The sequence below is a fragment of the Peromyscus maniculatus genome, chromosome 9, assembly GCF_049852395.1.
Source record: "Peromyscus maniculatus bairdii isolate BWxNUB_F1_BW_parent chromosome 9, HU_Pman_BW_mat_3.1, whole genome shotgun sequence".
NCBI classification, from domain to species: Eukaryota; Metazoa; Chordata; class Mammalia; order Rodentia; family Cricetidae; genus Peromyscus; species Peromyscus maniculatus.
In genome coordinates, this window is record NC_134860.1 from 49012658 (window position 1) to 49025800 (window position 13143).

The following is a 13143-nucleotide window of genomic DNA, read 5'->3' on the forward strand; positions in this document are numbered from 1 at the left end:
GCACTTGGGAGGCAGAGGCTGGCAGATCTCTAAGGTCTAAGCCAGGTTGGTCTAGATAGTGAGTTCCAGGCCAGCCAGGACTATGTAGAGATCCTCTCTGAAAAAAAAAAAGAAAGAAAGAAAGAAAGGAAGGAAGGAAGGAAGGAAGGAAGGAAGGAAGGAAGGAAGGAAGGAAGGAAGGAAGAAAAAGAAAGAAAGAAAGAAAGAAAGAAAGAAAGAAAGAAAGAAAGAAAGAAAGAAAGAAAGAAAGAAAGAGAAAGAAAGAAAGAAAGAGAAAACCTCGAAAAGGACTGCAGTAGATAGCACATTTCCACGGCTGATAAAATCCAATCTCTACGACTCAAATACAAACCAGGCACCTAAGTATCCAGCTAATACAGTTGCTCATATGTGGTCCTGTAATTATTCTATCTGGACTGATGACTATGCAGGGTACTCTCCTACCGGCAAGAGGTTAAAACCACAGCGGCGTAAAGTGCTGCTGGCTGCCAGGAATCCTGCCAGGAATCGGGAGTTTACGGCGCCGCGAGGCCTTTTTAATGCCACTCGTTAACACTTTGGAAGAATTTAGCATAAGATTCTTCATTTGCATTCCAAGGACCAACAACACCCAACACGGTGCATTGTTTAACGGTGTAAGTCGGACTTTCAGTTTCCTAGCGTTTAATTCAGCTGTCACCTAGTAAGTTCGTGATCGTGTGCACATTTAACCACGTGAAAAATTAGGTTAGTAACAGAGAGGTTTGTGGGAGGAATTCAGTGTAAGTTCTTAACAGAAAACCTGGAACGTACTCGGAAAGACAACTAACAAGTGGAAGAAAAAGTAAACCAATTAGGCTTTATATTTATTAAATTGCTAACTATAATAATTATTAGCTTTCGGTCACCTAAATCTGATTTTTGTTACGGTATTCTCCCGTTTTACACAGGGAAACGAGCCAAGGCTCAGCATTCTCCAGCACCGACGAAGACAAAGGAAGTCAACACGTTGTCTTCACCTGCACACCCAACTCTCAGCCCCGCCCCCGCCCCTGCCCCTGCCCCACTGGTCCCCGCCCCCAACACGCCCCTGCCCCGCTGGTCCCCGCCCCCAGGCCCGCGCAGGTTTAAGACCACGCCCCTTCTGGCGACTAAGCCCCTCCCATGTACGGCTTCCGTCGCAAAGAGATGTACATAGAGATCGCTTATTGGCTGCTAGCAAATACTCCCTCTTCTCATTAGTTGATACCGTCCGGGTCGAAGTTCCACGGAAGATGCTTTTAGCTACTTGGGCTGAGGGTCACAGGCACGTGCACTTCCGTTTCCGGTGTGTCCTGCAGCCATGGCTACCGCCAAGGAGGTGAAATTTCTACTGACGTGCTGCAGATCGTGCCGCAGCCTTCGAGGACCCCAGTCCCGAGTAAGTGCATCCTTCCTCTTCTGGCAAAGAGCTGGGTTTCCTCCAGAGCCATCCCTCGGAGGAGGAGCGACCTCGGCGATGCCTCCCGCAGCAAGCACCTGCACCCTTTCTGTTTCTTTCCGCGGTCTGCAGGCATTCGCTGCCCTTGTGCCCGGCGTGTCCCAGGTAGACAACAATTCCGATTTTCTGGGGAAGAAGCCCCATCGTAAGCATCCCGGCATCCTGCGTCTTCCGCACGTGCGGCTGCCGCAAGCACTGGCTAACGCCGCGCAGTTATTGCTTCTTGGTGAGAAACTGCGGGAAGGGGGGGGACCAAAGAGACAAAACGAGGCCAGCACGTAGTGATGGGTCTTTGCATCTGTGGCCACAGAGAAACCCGTCCGCGGTATAGAGAAGCAGGTGCAGGCACTCAGCAACTATCTCTGGAGCCGACACTTGCCCGTAGAGCCCGAGGAGCTGCAGAGACGCGCTGCGGATCTTGAGAAAAAGTTCCTGGAAAACCAAGGTAGGATTTAAGACGAAAAGTAAACCAGATTGAAATGTCAGTGAGAAGTTAGGGGCAAGGAATAATTTAAATCGCTCAGATCAATGCTGTTGTTTCTTATTTGATGTAGTAACAGCAGTTGTTATCCGATGCCTATCGGAAGGTAGACTGGGCCAGAGGTTGCCCTTGGAGATTGGATAAAGGTCAGAGATTTCGATCTTTGGATTTTTTTTGTTTTCTTGATTTTTTTTTTTTTTCTCTACCTCTTCAAGTCCGGAAGATTATGACTACATGTTGATTCAGGTAAAATAAAGGCCGTCTGGGTGGCTGGCTAGTAAGTACTGAAACTCACTTCAGGAGTAGAAAATGATTACATTTCAGGTTATTTTCAAGATTGTGAACTTAATATTGCAAATTTGCACCTTATTCTTCTTGTATTCTCTGCATTCCCCACAATACCTGGTTCAGAGTAGCTGTCTTAGTGTTCTGTTGCTGTGAAGAGAGGCCATGACCATGGCAACTCTTATACAAGAAAGCATTTTAACTGGAGCTGGCTTACGGTTTCAGAGATTTAGTCTCTTGTCAGCATGGTGAGGAGCTTGACAGCATGCATTCAGACATGGTGCTGGAGAAGTAGCTGAGAGTTCAACATTCGGATCTGCAGGCAGAGGAAGAAAGAGAGAGACTTTGGGCTTGGCATGGCCTTTTGAAACCTCAAAGCCTACCTCCAGTGATACACTTCCTCCAAAAGGCCACACCTCCTGATCCTTTCAAATAGTGCCATTCTCTGGTGACCAAGCATTCAAATCAATGAACCGATGGGGCCCGTACTCAGTCAAACCACTGCAGTGGGTATTTGTAGAATTTTACTATGTGGTACTGAGCTCAACACATCATGAGACTTAGATTTTCAAGCCCCTTTCTATGGGAATATTGAAAGCGTCTCACTCTTAAGTGTGAGGGAAGTGAAAATGTCCATAAAAAATGCCCTTATTCTAGCTTTTAAATTTTTATCGTATGGGCAGGAGAGATGGCTCAGAGTAAAAGTCCTTGCCACCAAATCTGATGACCTTCTACCAAATGGTTGAAGGTAAGAGCTGACCCAGACCTAATCGCACACAATACATAAATGTAAAACTTTTTAAATTTTTATCAGACTTCTGTTAACGATGAAGCAAAACTTAGATAGGTTAAGTTGACTAAAGTACTTATTAGAGGCAAGATACTGTCCGATACACTCTGGCTACGGTGGTGGTTTCCTCTCTCCCGAGGTTTTCTCTGGGTCTGGCCTCTCTGAGCTTTGAGCACCTTCTCAGGTGGGAGTGGAGGAGGATTGGGTAGGCAGTGTACTGCACTGGATCTGACCAGTTCTCGCTGGTCCTCACCTCCAGCCCTTCTCACCCTAGACTCGACTCAGACAGAGGAAAAACTCCGCGGGGCAGTACTGCAGGCACTGCGCAGGACGACCTACCATTGGCAGAGACTCAGGTAAGGACTGGCAGGAAGGGTACAGAGAAGAAATGTTGAATCTGAGGAGCGCTGAGAGAATTAGTCACCTTGTGTTGGAGAGCGCACCCTGGACACTGTTCTGTATTGGAAAGTGAAACCCAAAAGAGTCCTTTCCAGTTTTTTTCATTTCCTAAACTTTCTGGGGTCACTGTGGGGCTGAGGTTATTTTATTTTATTTTTGCAGCTATAATGAGGAACTGAGTCTGATATATATGGCAGCCAGATTGGACGGTGGCTTCGCAGCAGTTTTCAGGGCCTTCCATGAGGTGCAAGTCTCTCAGCTTCCCACCTGACCCTTTTATCATTGGTTTTATTATCTGTAAATTAGTCTTTTTGTGATAGGAGTCCTTGGAATGTTATGAGCACATTGATTTATCCTATTTGTCCTTTAAAAAAATTCTGTGAGAAAGGCTTAGAATCACTGAGATGTTTCCCATCTCAAAGTATTTCTCTTGACTCTCCAGATCCAGGCTCGAACTCCGGAGTTCCAGCCACAAACGCTGATGGACTTTGGATGCGGCACTGGTTCTGTCGCCTGGTAAATAGCTTTCTTAACCCCTTAGCCATGTCTGTTCTAATTCCAGAGAGTCAGATTTCCTATACCGCCTCAGTATCAAGAAACCGGGATACTAGAGAACAAGAAGGCTGCATGTAGAATGTTGCTGCCCTTGGATTAGGCAAGGCAGAAGACGATGTCTGTGTTAGGGTCAGAGTTCAAGAAGTAACCCATGAAAAAGGCTCAGTGCTCAGGTTCAAAGAGAAAGCAATTTAGTGTGCAGAGTAGATTTTACGTACCAGTCAAAATTTTTCTGTCTACAAGTCGGTTTTCGAATCATCTGCCTTTTATTTCAAAAGCTGTAAATGCACTAAGAAAATAACACTCTTAGTTTATCTGTTTGAATGTAGTGTCCTGATTCCCCAGGGGTGGGATGGAGAGCAGGTGGGTCTCTTGGAGGAATGTCTGTGTGTTTTAAAAGTTGGTGGTTTTCATCTTGCCATCTCAGGGCTGCTCACAGTACTTGGGGCCAGAGCCTCCGTGAATACGTGTGTGTGGACAGTTCAGCTGCCATGTTGGGTTTGGCTGAAAAGCTACTAAAAGGTGAGACCAAGCTCTAATCCAGGGATTTCCAAAAATCGGGGGAATTAGGAAAGTGTTTTATTGGGACATAGAGGAGAAAGTTATAAATTAAGATACTCTGGGCTCCTTCCATTATTATAGTGAAACACTGTTAGAGGCCTTCGTGGGACTCGGACTGGTTGGATGGGGTTAGTAGGCCACCTTGTTAATATTCCTTACACCTCTGGGTGGGTGTTACCATCTGAGGCATGTCTCTTAGTTGAGTATAAGCTTCTGGCTGTAAAGTTCGTGTTCACTCTTAGCTGCCGCATCTTTCTTCCGTAGGTGGTTCAGAATCAGGGAAGCCCTGTGTCCCAGGTGTCTTTTTCAGACAGTTTCTTCCTGTGTCACCCAAGGCAAGTAGCAAGCAGGCTCTTCTCGGATATAGTGTGGCAGATAGACAGCTGTGGTTGCAGCCTTGAAATCCATCATTGTGTGTTGGAAGACAAAGAAGCAGTAGAGGAAATTTAAAACTAGGCATCCTGGTGCACACCTATAATCTCAGGACTCAGGAGCTGAGGCAGGAGGATTACCGTTAATTCGGGTCCAAGCTGGGTTACATAATGAGATATATTGAGGTCAGGAGGATTCCGAGGCTAGATGTCAGGTCTGTTGCGTCCCGTGTCTGGGTCCTCAGGTCCAGTTTGATGTGGTCGTGTCGGCCTTCGCCCTCAGTGAACTGCCAAGCAAGGGTGATCGCATTGAGGTGGTTCAGAACTTGTGGCGTAAGACAAGCCATTTTCTGGTGAGTTGAAATCCTTTTCCCTTCAAGTTCTGTGGGTCTGTGCCTTGCCCTCTCATCATCACGTAGTATTTCTCTTTTATAGGTCTCTGTGCACTTCCCTGGGGTACCTATCTCCTTTTACACAGTGCCCTGACAGAGCTGCTGACCTTTGTTTCATGGGATTCAGAGAGCCTGCTTGTTGTCTCTGTCTGTAAGCAGGTGCTGGTGGAGAACGGAACAAAAGCTGGGCATCGTCTTCTCATGGATGCCAGGGACCTGGTCCTCCAGGTGAGGTTCCTCCGTCCTCCACCTTTCTGTCGTAAGTGACTGTTACTGCCCCTGGGAGCTGGCGACTGTCACACATTTGTAATGGTGACTCATGATAAGCAAAGTGGTTGGCCAACGAGAATTTCTAGGTCAAATCCAGCACAGCACCTGTTGCCCTGGGAGCTATGCATATTCATGTCTGTGACAGCGTTCACACTGCAGGCTGCGGTTAAGTACCTCGGAGACAGGTGTTGCTCACTCCTCGGTCCTTTCAAAAACTACTTTGCTAACGACTCCTGATGGAAGGTGTTGCTGATGCCAGAACCCTGTCTCAATGAAACCGTGTGAGCCGATATAGAATCCTAAATTGAATTGTGTGCGAATGAGGGGTTTTTTGAGTTGCTGATGGGAGAAGACAGTAGTACCAAGTGCCAAGTCCCTGCCTTTCTGCTGTAGTGAAGACAGTTCATTGGTTGGCACGTTAGAGCTGTGGCCGGCTTAACTTGACGAACTTGGCTTGTCAATATTAGAATTTATTGTGAGGAGCCCTGGGTTCTCCGCGTGCAGAGGTTAGATTTTGAAGGTGGAGCCCACAGGTTCAGCTGTATTTCCTTGATTGCAGGAAAAAGAGAAGTCCCCTTTGGACCTTCAGCCTGGCTTTGTCTTTGCCCCAGTAAGTACCACTTCCTCCTGTTCTGTCTCATGGTCGAGAAGAGCAAGAGGGTGAAGCTCGGCCATCCTCCTCGCCTTTGTCCTTCCTGCCTCTACCGGTGATTGCCGCTGCTTTCCCGGCCCCTCGCTCCTGTGCGCCCTTCTTCCTGGCCCCATTGACACTTTATTATTTTTAATATGCTTTTAAAGTCTTTATTTCTAGATACTTTTAAATGTATTTTACGTTTCGTTGTGTGTACGATATGGGTGCGTGTGTGCATGCTACAGCGTGCTCGTGGAGGTCAGAAGACAGCCTCCGGGAGTCTGTCCTCTCCTTCCCTGTGGGATTTAAGGATCCAGTGCAGGCCCTTGGGTTGTGCAGCGAGCACCTTGGCCAGGTGAGCCCTCTCCCCAGCCCTAACACCGTGGATGCGTCTTGTGTGTGTTCACAGTGTCCTCATGAGCTCCCTTGTCCTCAGCTGGCAGCCTCCAAGTCACTGGCCTGCAGCTTCTCCCAGGCTTACCATCCGATCCCCTTCAGCTGGGTATGTGTTCTCGGAGTGCTGCAGGAGGAGGAATAGCCTGGGAGAACAGGAGAGAGAGAGAGAGAGAGAGAGAGAGAGAGAGAGAGAGAGAGAGAGAGAGAGAGAGAGAGAGAGCGAGCGCTGGAGGATTTCTGGAATAACCTGGAGCTCTATGTGATTTCTAGACTGTGAGAAAGGACTTTAGGCACAGAAGGAAGCTAAAAGGTTTGTTACCTTTAGACAGCCCTTATATTCTTCTTTTAGAATAAGAAGCCAAAAGAGGAAACATTCTCTATGGTAATCCTGGCCAGGGGCTCTCCGAAGGAGGCTAATCGCTGGCCCCGTATCACCCAGCCTGTCCTCAAACGGCCTCGCCACGTGCACTGTCACCTCTGTTGTCCAGACGGGCACATGCAGCATGCCGTGGTTACAGCCCGTCGGCATGGCAGGTATAGGAGATACAACCGGTTGGGGAAATGTAACAAGAACCGACAGCCCACGTTAATGCCTCTTTCCCGTGCCGTAGGGATCTGTATCGCTGTGCCCGAGTCAGCTCCTGGGGAGACCTTTTACCTGTGATTGCTCCGTCTTCATCTCCTCTGTCCCCGGCTGAAGAGCCCACCGAGAGTTGATAAGGATGTGTGACAAGTGTCTCCCTCCATCACCCCTGCCAAGGCCGAAGCTACCTGGTGTCCAGGAAGAGAGTGCTGGTACTCCCTGTGCTTGTAGTTGTTTGAAATTTTCATAATAAATTTTTTAAGAACAGAGGTGGATTTTATGATTCTTTAAAGATACAGGGGGTAGTTGTCCTGGCCTATCTATGATGAAGGGAAAGCTGAGCTCTCTGTCAGTGAGACCTCTCTGCTTCTACCAGAGACACTTCCTTGAAAGATGGCTGGTTGGTGGGGAAGGACACCTCAGGCCCTGTGAGAACTGGCTCAGCAGGTCTCAGCTGGTGCTTATGTGGGCCTGGTAAGTGGGAACTAGCAGTTAGCTGACTCCTTTACCCCTGTCTCTCTGCCAAGGTAGCCTTCCCTGGAGTTTGCCTCCTGTTTCTCTCAAGGTCGGTCCCTTCAGAACTAAACCTGCCATCTCGACCCTTATCTAGATCTCATCAGAATGCTTCTGTTTATTTAGTTTATTTCCTTTTTCCTGTTTCCTTTCTAGAACAACCCCAGTTCACAGCAGGAAATGTTAACAAACCCCCGAAAAGGTCAGGAGGGAACCCACCAGGAGGGCAGGGGCACTCTCGCTCAGCGGAATTATGAGCAATAAAGGGGAAGTGGGTACCGTCACAGGTTTGGATAAAAATCAAGGTGCTTGGATCTCTTGGCGTTGATGGACAACTGGTGGACCATTGAGCGACCTGAGGTTCAGCACAGCAAGCTTGTGCAGTGTCCTGTGTGACAAAAAATGACAAGGTTAACAGTTGATAATTATGTGACTAGCACCAGGGACACGGCACAGCTTATCTTGGCCATAAAAAGACGACGCTCTGCCTGGGCTTTTTGTGTTTGAAGTTTGTGGGTTTCTTTAAACTTTAGAGAAAGAGGAGTGTTTAAACTTTCACACCAGGAAAAAACAAATGACGATTTCCCTGGTGGGGCTCCGTTACAGAAACAACACAGTCAGAGTGCTGACGGGTGGGGCACAGTGGCCCATGCCTCCTAAATCAGAGGCAGGGGAATCTCTGTGTTTATCAAGGCCAGCCTGGTCTATATAGTTCCAGGCTAGCCAGATCTACACAATGAGACTGTCTCAAAAAAAAGGGGGTGGGGGGAGGGACACTATATCTATTTTGTAACACTAGGAATCTTCACTCCCCTCTGGAGATTTCCAGGCCTGGAGCTATTTTTCTGGAATTAGAGGAAAGGGGAATCCCTTCACTCTCTAGTTCCCACAGAAGAGTGGCAGCCCTCTGCTCAGCCCCACCCCCTCTACCCTCAAGTGGCCCCAAATCCTCTCTGAAAGGGTTCAGTTCAAGTATCAGCACAGCAGCCTGGAAGACTTGGGATAAGGCAGAGTATGGAAGGCTTAGATGAACTGTCCTGACTGCGGCAGGACCACATCGCCCCACACATAAATTAGCTGGGACGTAACTACCCTAGATTGTCCCATTTGAGGTTAGATCAACCCCAGACATGAACTAAGACTCCTCAGAGCTCTTGGATTAGTCACAGCATTGAAGAGAAGATTTCACGGAGGGAGCTACACCTGGCAGGGAGTCTGGAGTTTCTGGTTTGGAAGCTCAGGGAGGCGGGAGGCAGGGGAGGGGCCTCCAGTTAGTGGGAGGGCTGGTGACTGGAGCTGAGCCCCAGTCAGCTGTGTGGCCCAGGCCTGTGGAAGCCCAGACCGTCCAGGACAAAGGATATCAACAGTCTCCTGAATTCACGCAAGGGGACACTCCACTTGGGTCACCTCCACTGCTGCTCACTGCGTTTGTCATTCTGAGGTCTCTGCTGATCCTACACCCCAAAGATGGAGGTACTGCTGGGAGTAAAAATTGGCTGCCTGCTTGCCCTTCTGGTTCTCACCCTGGGCTGTGGCCTCACTCCCATCTGCTTCAAATGGTTCCAGATGGATGCAGCTACAGGTATAGCCCGACTCTGTCTCTGTCCCTTACACCAAGGCTTAACCCAGCCCTTCCCTGACATCTGGCTCGGGTTCTCACAGCCCCCAAAGACATTGGGTGCTCTCTGTTGCTCTTCATTCATTCCCATTGATCTCGTTGCTAACTGAAGAATCACTTTTGCTTTCTTCTTAGGTCGTCACTACAGAGTTCTCAGCCTCCTGGGCTGCGTCTCTGCCGGGGTCTTTCTGGGAGCAGGGTTGATGCATATGACTGCTGAAGCCCTGGAGGGGATTGAATCAGAAATTGAGAAATTCGTGGTGCAGGTGGGTAGCAGAGAAATCAAGTGACGGGGCTATGTGGCCAGAAATGATCACCAGAGGCTGGGAGGGAAGCGGGAAGCAGCGGCGCACAGAGCGTATGGGTCAGCAGCTGTTGATAGAAGGGTGGACGGTGGTCAGGTTGGGCTTCCAAGGAAAGCTTGATTCTGAAAGGGCGGGACAGGAGCTGGCGCTGCCCCAGACTCAGTCTAATTTCTGTCTCTGTCTCCCCAGAACAGTACAGGAAGTAAGGGAAATTCTTCTCATGATGCCGCTTCCAGTTCCGTAAGTATCTCTTAGCGCCTGTCTGGAGAGTGAAGAGAACCAGGGACTGCTCTTGCCCTTCTGGCTTGTGAGGAGTACCAGGAACCTCTTCTCAGCCCAAATCATGGAAAGAAAGAAGGCTCCAACCTAACCCTTTGTGGATGGGCCCTCAGAGAAAGCTCCTGCTTTACTCTGTCCGTCCTGCCCTGGACCCTCTAACACACTTCACGTTAGTTTCCGCTGTGTCTAAGCCAGGTGCCGTTCAGCCCCTCAGCCCCTCGGGGTCTCTCACTCTGCATGCCTGCTCAGCCTCGTTCCCACTCTTGTTCTGTGGCCGCATTTCCCGGTTGTCTTCTCTCTCCTGACCCGTGTCCACCCAGGGTACTGTCTCCTTCCCTTCCTGGCTCACGGGCGTCTTTCTGTTCCTAGGTGGAGTATCCCTATGGAGAGCTCGTCATCTCCCTGGGCTTTTTCTTCGTCTTCCTTTTGGAGTCGCTGGCACTGCAGTACTGCCATGGGGATGCTGGAAGATCCACCGTGCAGGAAGAGGAATGGGGAGGGACCCATGCCTTTGGATTCCACAAGCATCCGCCTGTGCCTTCACCCTCACGGGGTCCCCTGCGCGCCCTCATCCTCCTGCTCTCTCTGTCCTTTCACTCCGTGTTTGAAGGTCTAGCTGTGGGACTGCAGACATCAGTGGCCGCTACTATACAGCTCTGTGTTGCCGTTCTGGCTCATAAGGGGCTCGTGGTGTTCAGTGTTGGCCTCCGGCTGCTGAAGATTGGCACCGGGACACGGTGGGCCGCATTCTGCATACTGTCTTTTGCACTCATGTCTCCTGTGGGCCTAGCCCTAGGGATGACTGTGACTGGAGGGGCCTCAGGACCAGCGCAGGGATTAGCCCAGGCTGTACTAGAGGGAGTAGCAGCTGGCACATTCCTGTATGTCACCTTCCTGGAAATTTTGCCCCGGGAGCTGGCCTGTCCTGAGGCCCCTCTGGCCAAGTATGGCTGTGTGGCGGCTGGTTTTGCCTTCATGGCTCTGATTGCACTGTGGGCCTGAGAGATTCCTCACTGCTCTGAGGGACCTATCTAGGATGGCTTCTCCTGAGGACGCCCCTAAATGACTTTGGTCCTCATTTTTTCAGTGAGACTAAGCATTTACTAGGCACGGGCTCTCCCAGATTTTATATGTGTGAGACCCTGTTCTTGCTCAAGACTTAGAAAGGATGTTTTGTCTGAGTGCCTATTTAACTGGAACATTGGCGTCAAGACCATCACTCCGGGGATGCTATGATGTGTAATAAAATGCCCATTTACCCTTTCCCGTCAACCACGCTGTAATTCACATCTCTGATAGGGGAAAAGGAGTGTGGGTAGAACTGGGACCCGTAGTCACTTCAGTGGTCACAGGCCGTTCCCCCCAGACATAGAAGGATTGCTAAAACTTCAACAGCCCTTTGTTCCCTTACCCATGGGAGCCGAGAATTAGAGCAGCATTTAGAGGAGGAAGGGCGTCTAAACCAGAAACCAGGGGCTAGGTATTTTTCCTTCTAACTACCTCACCCGCTCTCAGTACCTGCCTGCCATCCCCACCAAGTTCCTATTTTCACACCGAGTCTTGTGTGGCCTCAGGACACTCTTGCCATTCTCTGAGCTTCTCTCTTTCTGGCTGCCATAGGCTGAAGGATTAAAAGCCAGTGTTTGCAGAGGGGGACCGGCGCCAGATAAATACCTAGGGTAATTACTCTGCGCTGTAAGCACCTAGTGACTTTCCTTCTCCTGCCTGACCAGCTGCTACTAAGGACAGTGCCCAGAGCAGCCAAAGCCTGGAATTGAGGAGGACAGGGTAACTGCTCCCTGCCCTCGCCTGGCACCTCACACTTGGTGAAGAGACGAGGAAGGAAAGATGTGCCCTGAAGCTCACTGGCCCTCCCCAGTTTGCCCCTTCTTGTGATTTTCAGTGCGATAGCCCAAATAGCCTTAACATGAACAAACTCTCCTGAATCCTTCTTGTCTAGTCTTTGTCTCCTTTCTGCCCTATTCCCCTCCTGAAAAAGTAAGACATCTAAATCCACAACCAGGGATCCATGAGAAAGCAAGAGGTGGGCAAAACCAGGAGAGGGGCAGGGGAGAGCTCCTCCCTGAACCACTGTCCTGGTGTCCTCCCAGCAGTAGGTGCAGGTAGTGAGGTGCCCAGGAGAACCTGGTGTGTGCCCCAGTGCACTGGCCTCGGCAGGGAACACCTGCAGCGTGACAGGTGCTGTGCTAAGGTTTGTACACAGATCACCTCACTGGCACAAGTCCAGCAGCGACATTATCCCTCTAGTAACCCGGGAAAACCGGCATTCAGAAAAGCTAAATAGTTGGATCTCTTAGCCAGTGGGGCCTCAAAACTCACTTTCCTATAACTGATGAAAAGCTCCATATAGTCTTTCCTTCCTTGTGGTTTTCCCCCCAAACAGCCATGTTCACCCTGTAAGTTAGAATCCCAGATCAGCTCAGAGAGTGTGCGGCATAATTGAGGAAGCTGAATGGAAGGGTGTTCAGTAAGGTGTGTGTGGGCAGGGTTCAGACAAAGCAAGGAATGTGCAAAGGACTGTACAATACCCTGGAGCTCAGTAATCAGCATGCTGTTAGTAGAAACTGGAAAGGACCGGTCCAGACAGCTGTGTCTTTGATCTACAGGGACCCAAGCCGGAAGGTGCTAAAATAAATTATTTTCTTGTTCTGATTTGTTATTGTCTTATTGAGTAAAACCAAACAGAATCCTGAGGCTGGAAATGGCTGGTACTGCTCTGGTCAAGCCACAGGAACACAGAGCTGTCCTGCCCGTCATCATGGCCTGCTATGTTTACATTGAAATGATCTTGCCAGAACTTTGGCAGGGTAAATTGAAAGAGCTGAGGTTGTATGGAAGCTAGAGAATTATCCCTATCACAGGAACGTGTCTACATGTGAAAGGAACCTGAAGGAGAAGCGTCCTGGCCCACTGTGGCTCTCCCAGTGTTTCTGGACCACTGGTGCCATCAGACATCTCAAGCTGCTGGTGAGTCATGAGCTCTCTGTCCTCATCCCTCCCAGGAACTCCGGATTCCCCTGTGGCCTCTTCTCCAAAGCCACCAACATTTTCTTTCCTCCCCATATCTATTTCCTTCTTTTCCCCCCCAAACTCTTACCAACCAGGGCCAGACATGTGTTTAGTTGGAAGAATCTTGTGTCAAGAGCAGACATAAAGCTAGAGGGTGGCTCCATCTGGAGAACACCAGGGAGAGTGTCTGGACCAACAGAAGGACAGACTGCTTTCAGAAAGCAC

At 49.5% G+C, this 13143-nt stretch overlaps 2 protein-coding genes across 4 annotated transcripts; both read left to right on the plus strand.

The window, feature by feature from the left end:
* Positions 1 to 1252: 1252 nt before the first annotated feature.
* Mettl17 (methyltransferase like 17) lies at positions 1253 to 7440 on the plus strand. 2 transcript variants are annotated; one of them, XM_042284828.2, is made up of 14 exons: positions 1253 to 1399; positions 1532 to 1685; positions 1770 to 1904; positions 3290 to 3371; positions 3577 to 3658; positions 3857 to 3930; positions 4397 to 4491; positions 4795 to 4865; positions 5147 to 5254; positions 5450 to 5521; positions 6123 to 6173; positions 6604 to 6696; positions 6940 to 7124; positions 7202 to 7440. In XM_042284828.2, the coding sequence occupies exons 1-14, from the start codon at positions 1322 to 1324 to the stop codon at positions 7305 to 7307; spliced, it is 1386 nt and encodes a 461-aa protein (XP_042140762.2). In that variant the 5' UTR covers positions 1253 to 1321; the 3' UTR covers positions 7308 to 7440. The 2 variants fall into 2 exon arrangements, with proteins under 2 accessions (XP_042140762.2, XP_006996844.2); XM_006996782.4 differs by having other exon boundaries at positions 5453 to 5521.
* A 1577-nt stretch (positions 7441 to 9017) lies between these two features.
* On the plus strand, positions 9018 to 11027 carry LOC102909683 (zinc transporter ZIP2). 2 transcript variants are annotated; one of them, XM_076544922.1, is made up of 4 exons: positions 9018 to 9268; positions 9440 to 9570; positions 9799 to 9849; positions 10258 to 11027. In XM_076544922.1, exons 1-4 carry the CDS (start codon positions 9154 to 9156, stop codon positions 10888 to 10890), a joined length of 930 nt encoding a protein of 309 aa, XP_076401037.1. In that variant the 5' UTR covers positions 9018 to 9153; the 3' UTR covers positions 10891 to 11027. The 2 variants fall into 2 exon arrangements, with proteins under 2 accessions (XP_076401037.1, XP_076401038.1); XM_076544923.1 differs by having other exon boundaries at positions 9804 to 9849; positions 10258 to 10392.
* The last annotated feature ends 2116 nt before the right edge of the window (positions 11028 to 13143 follow it).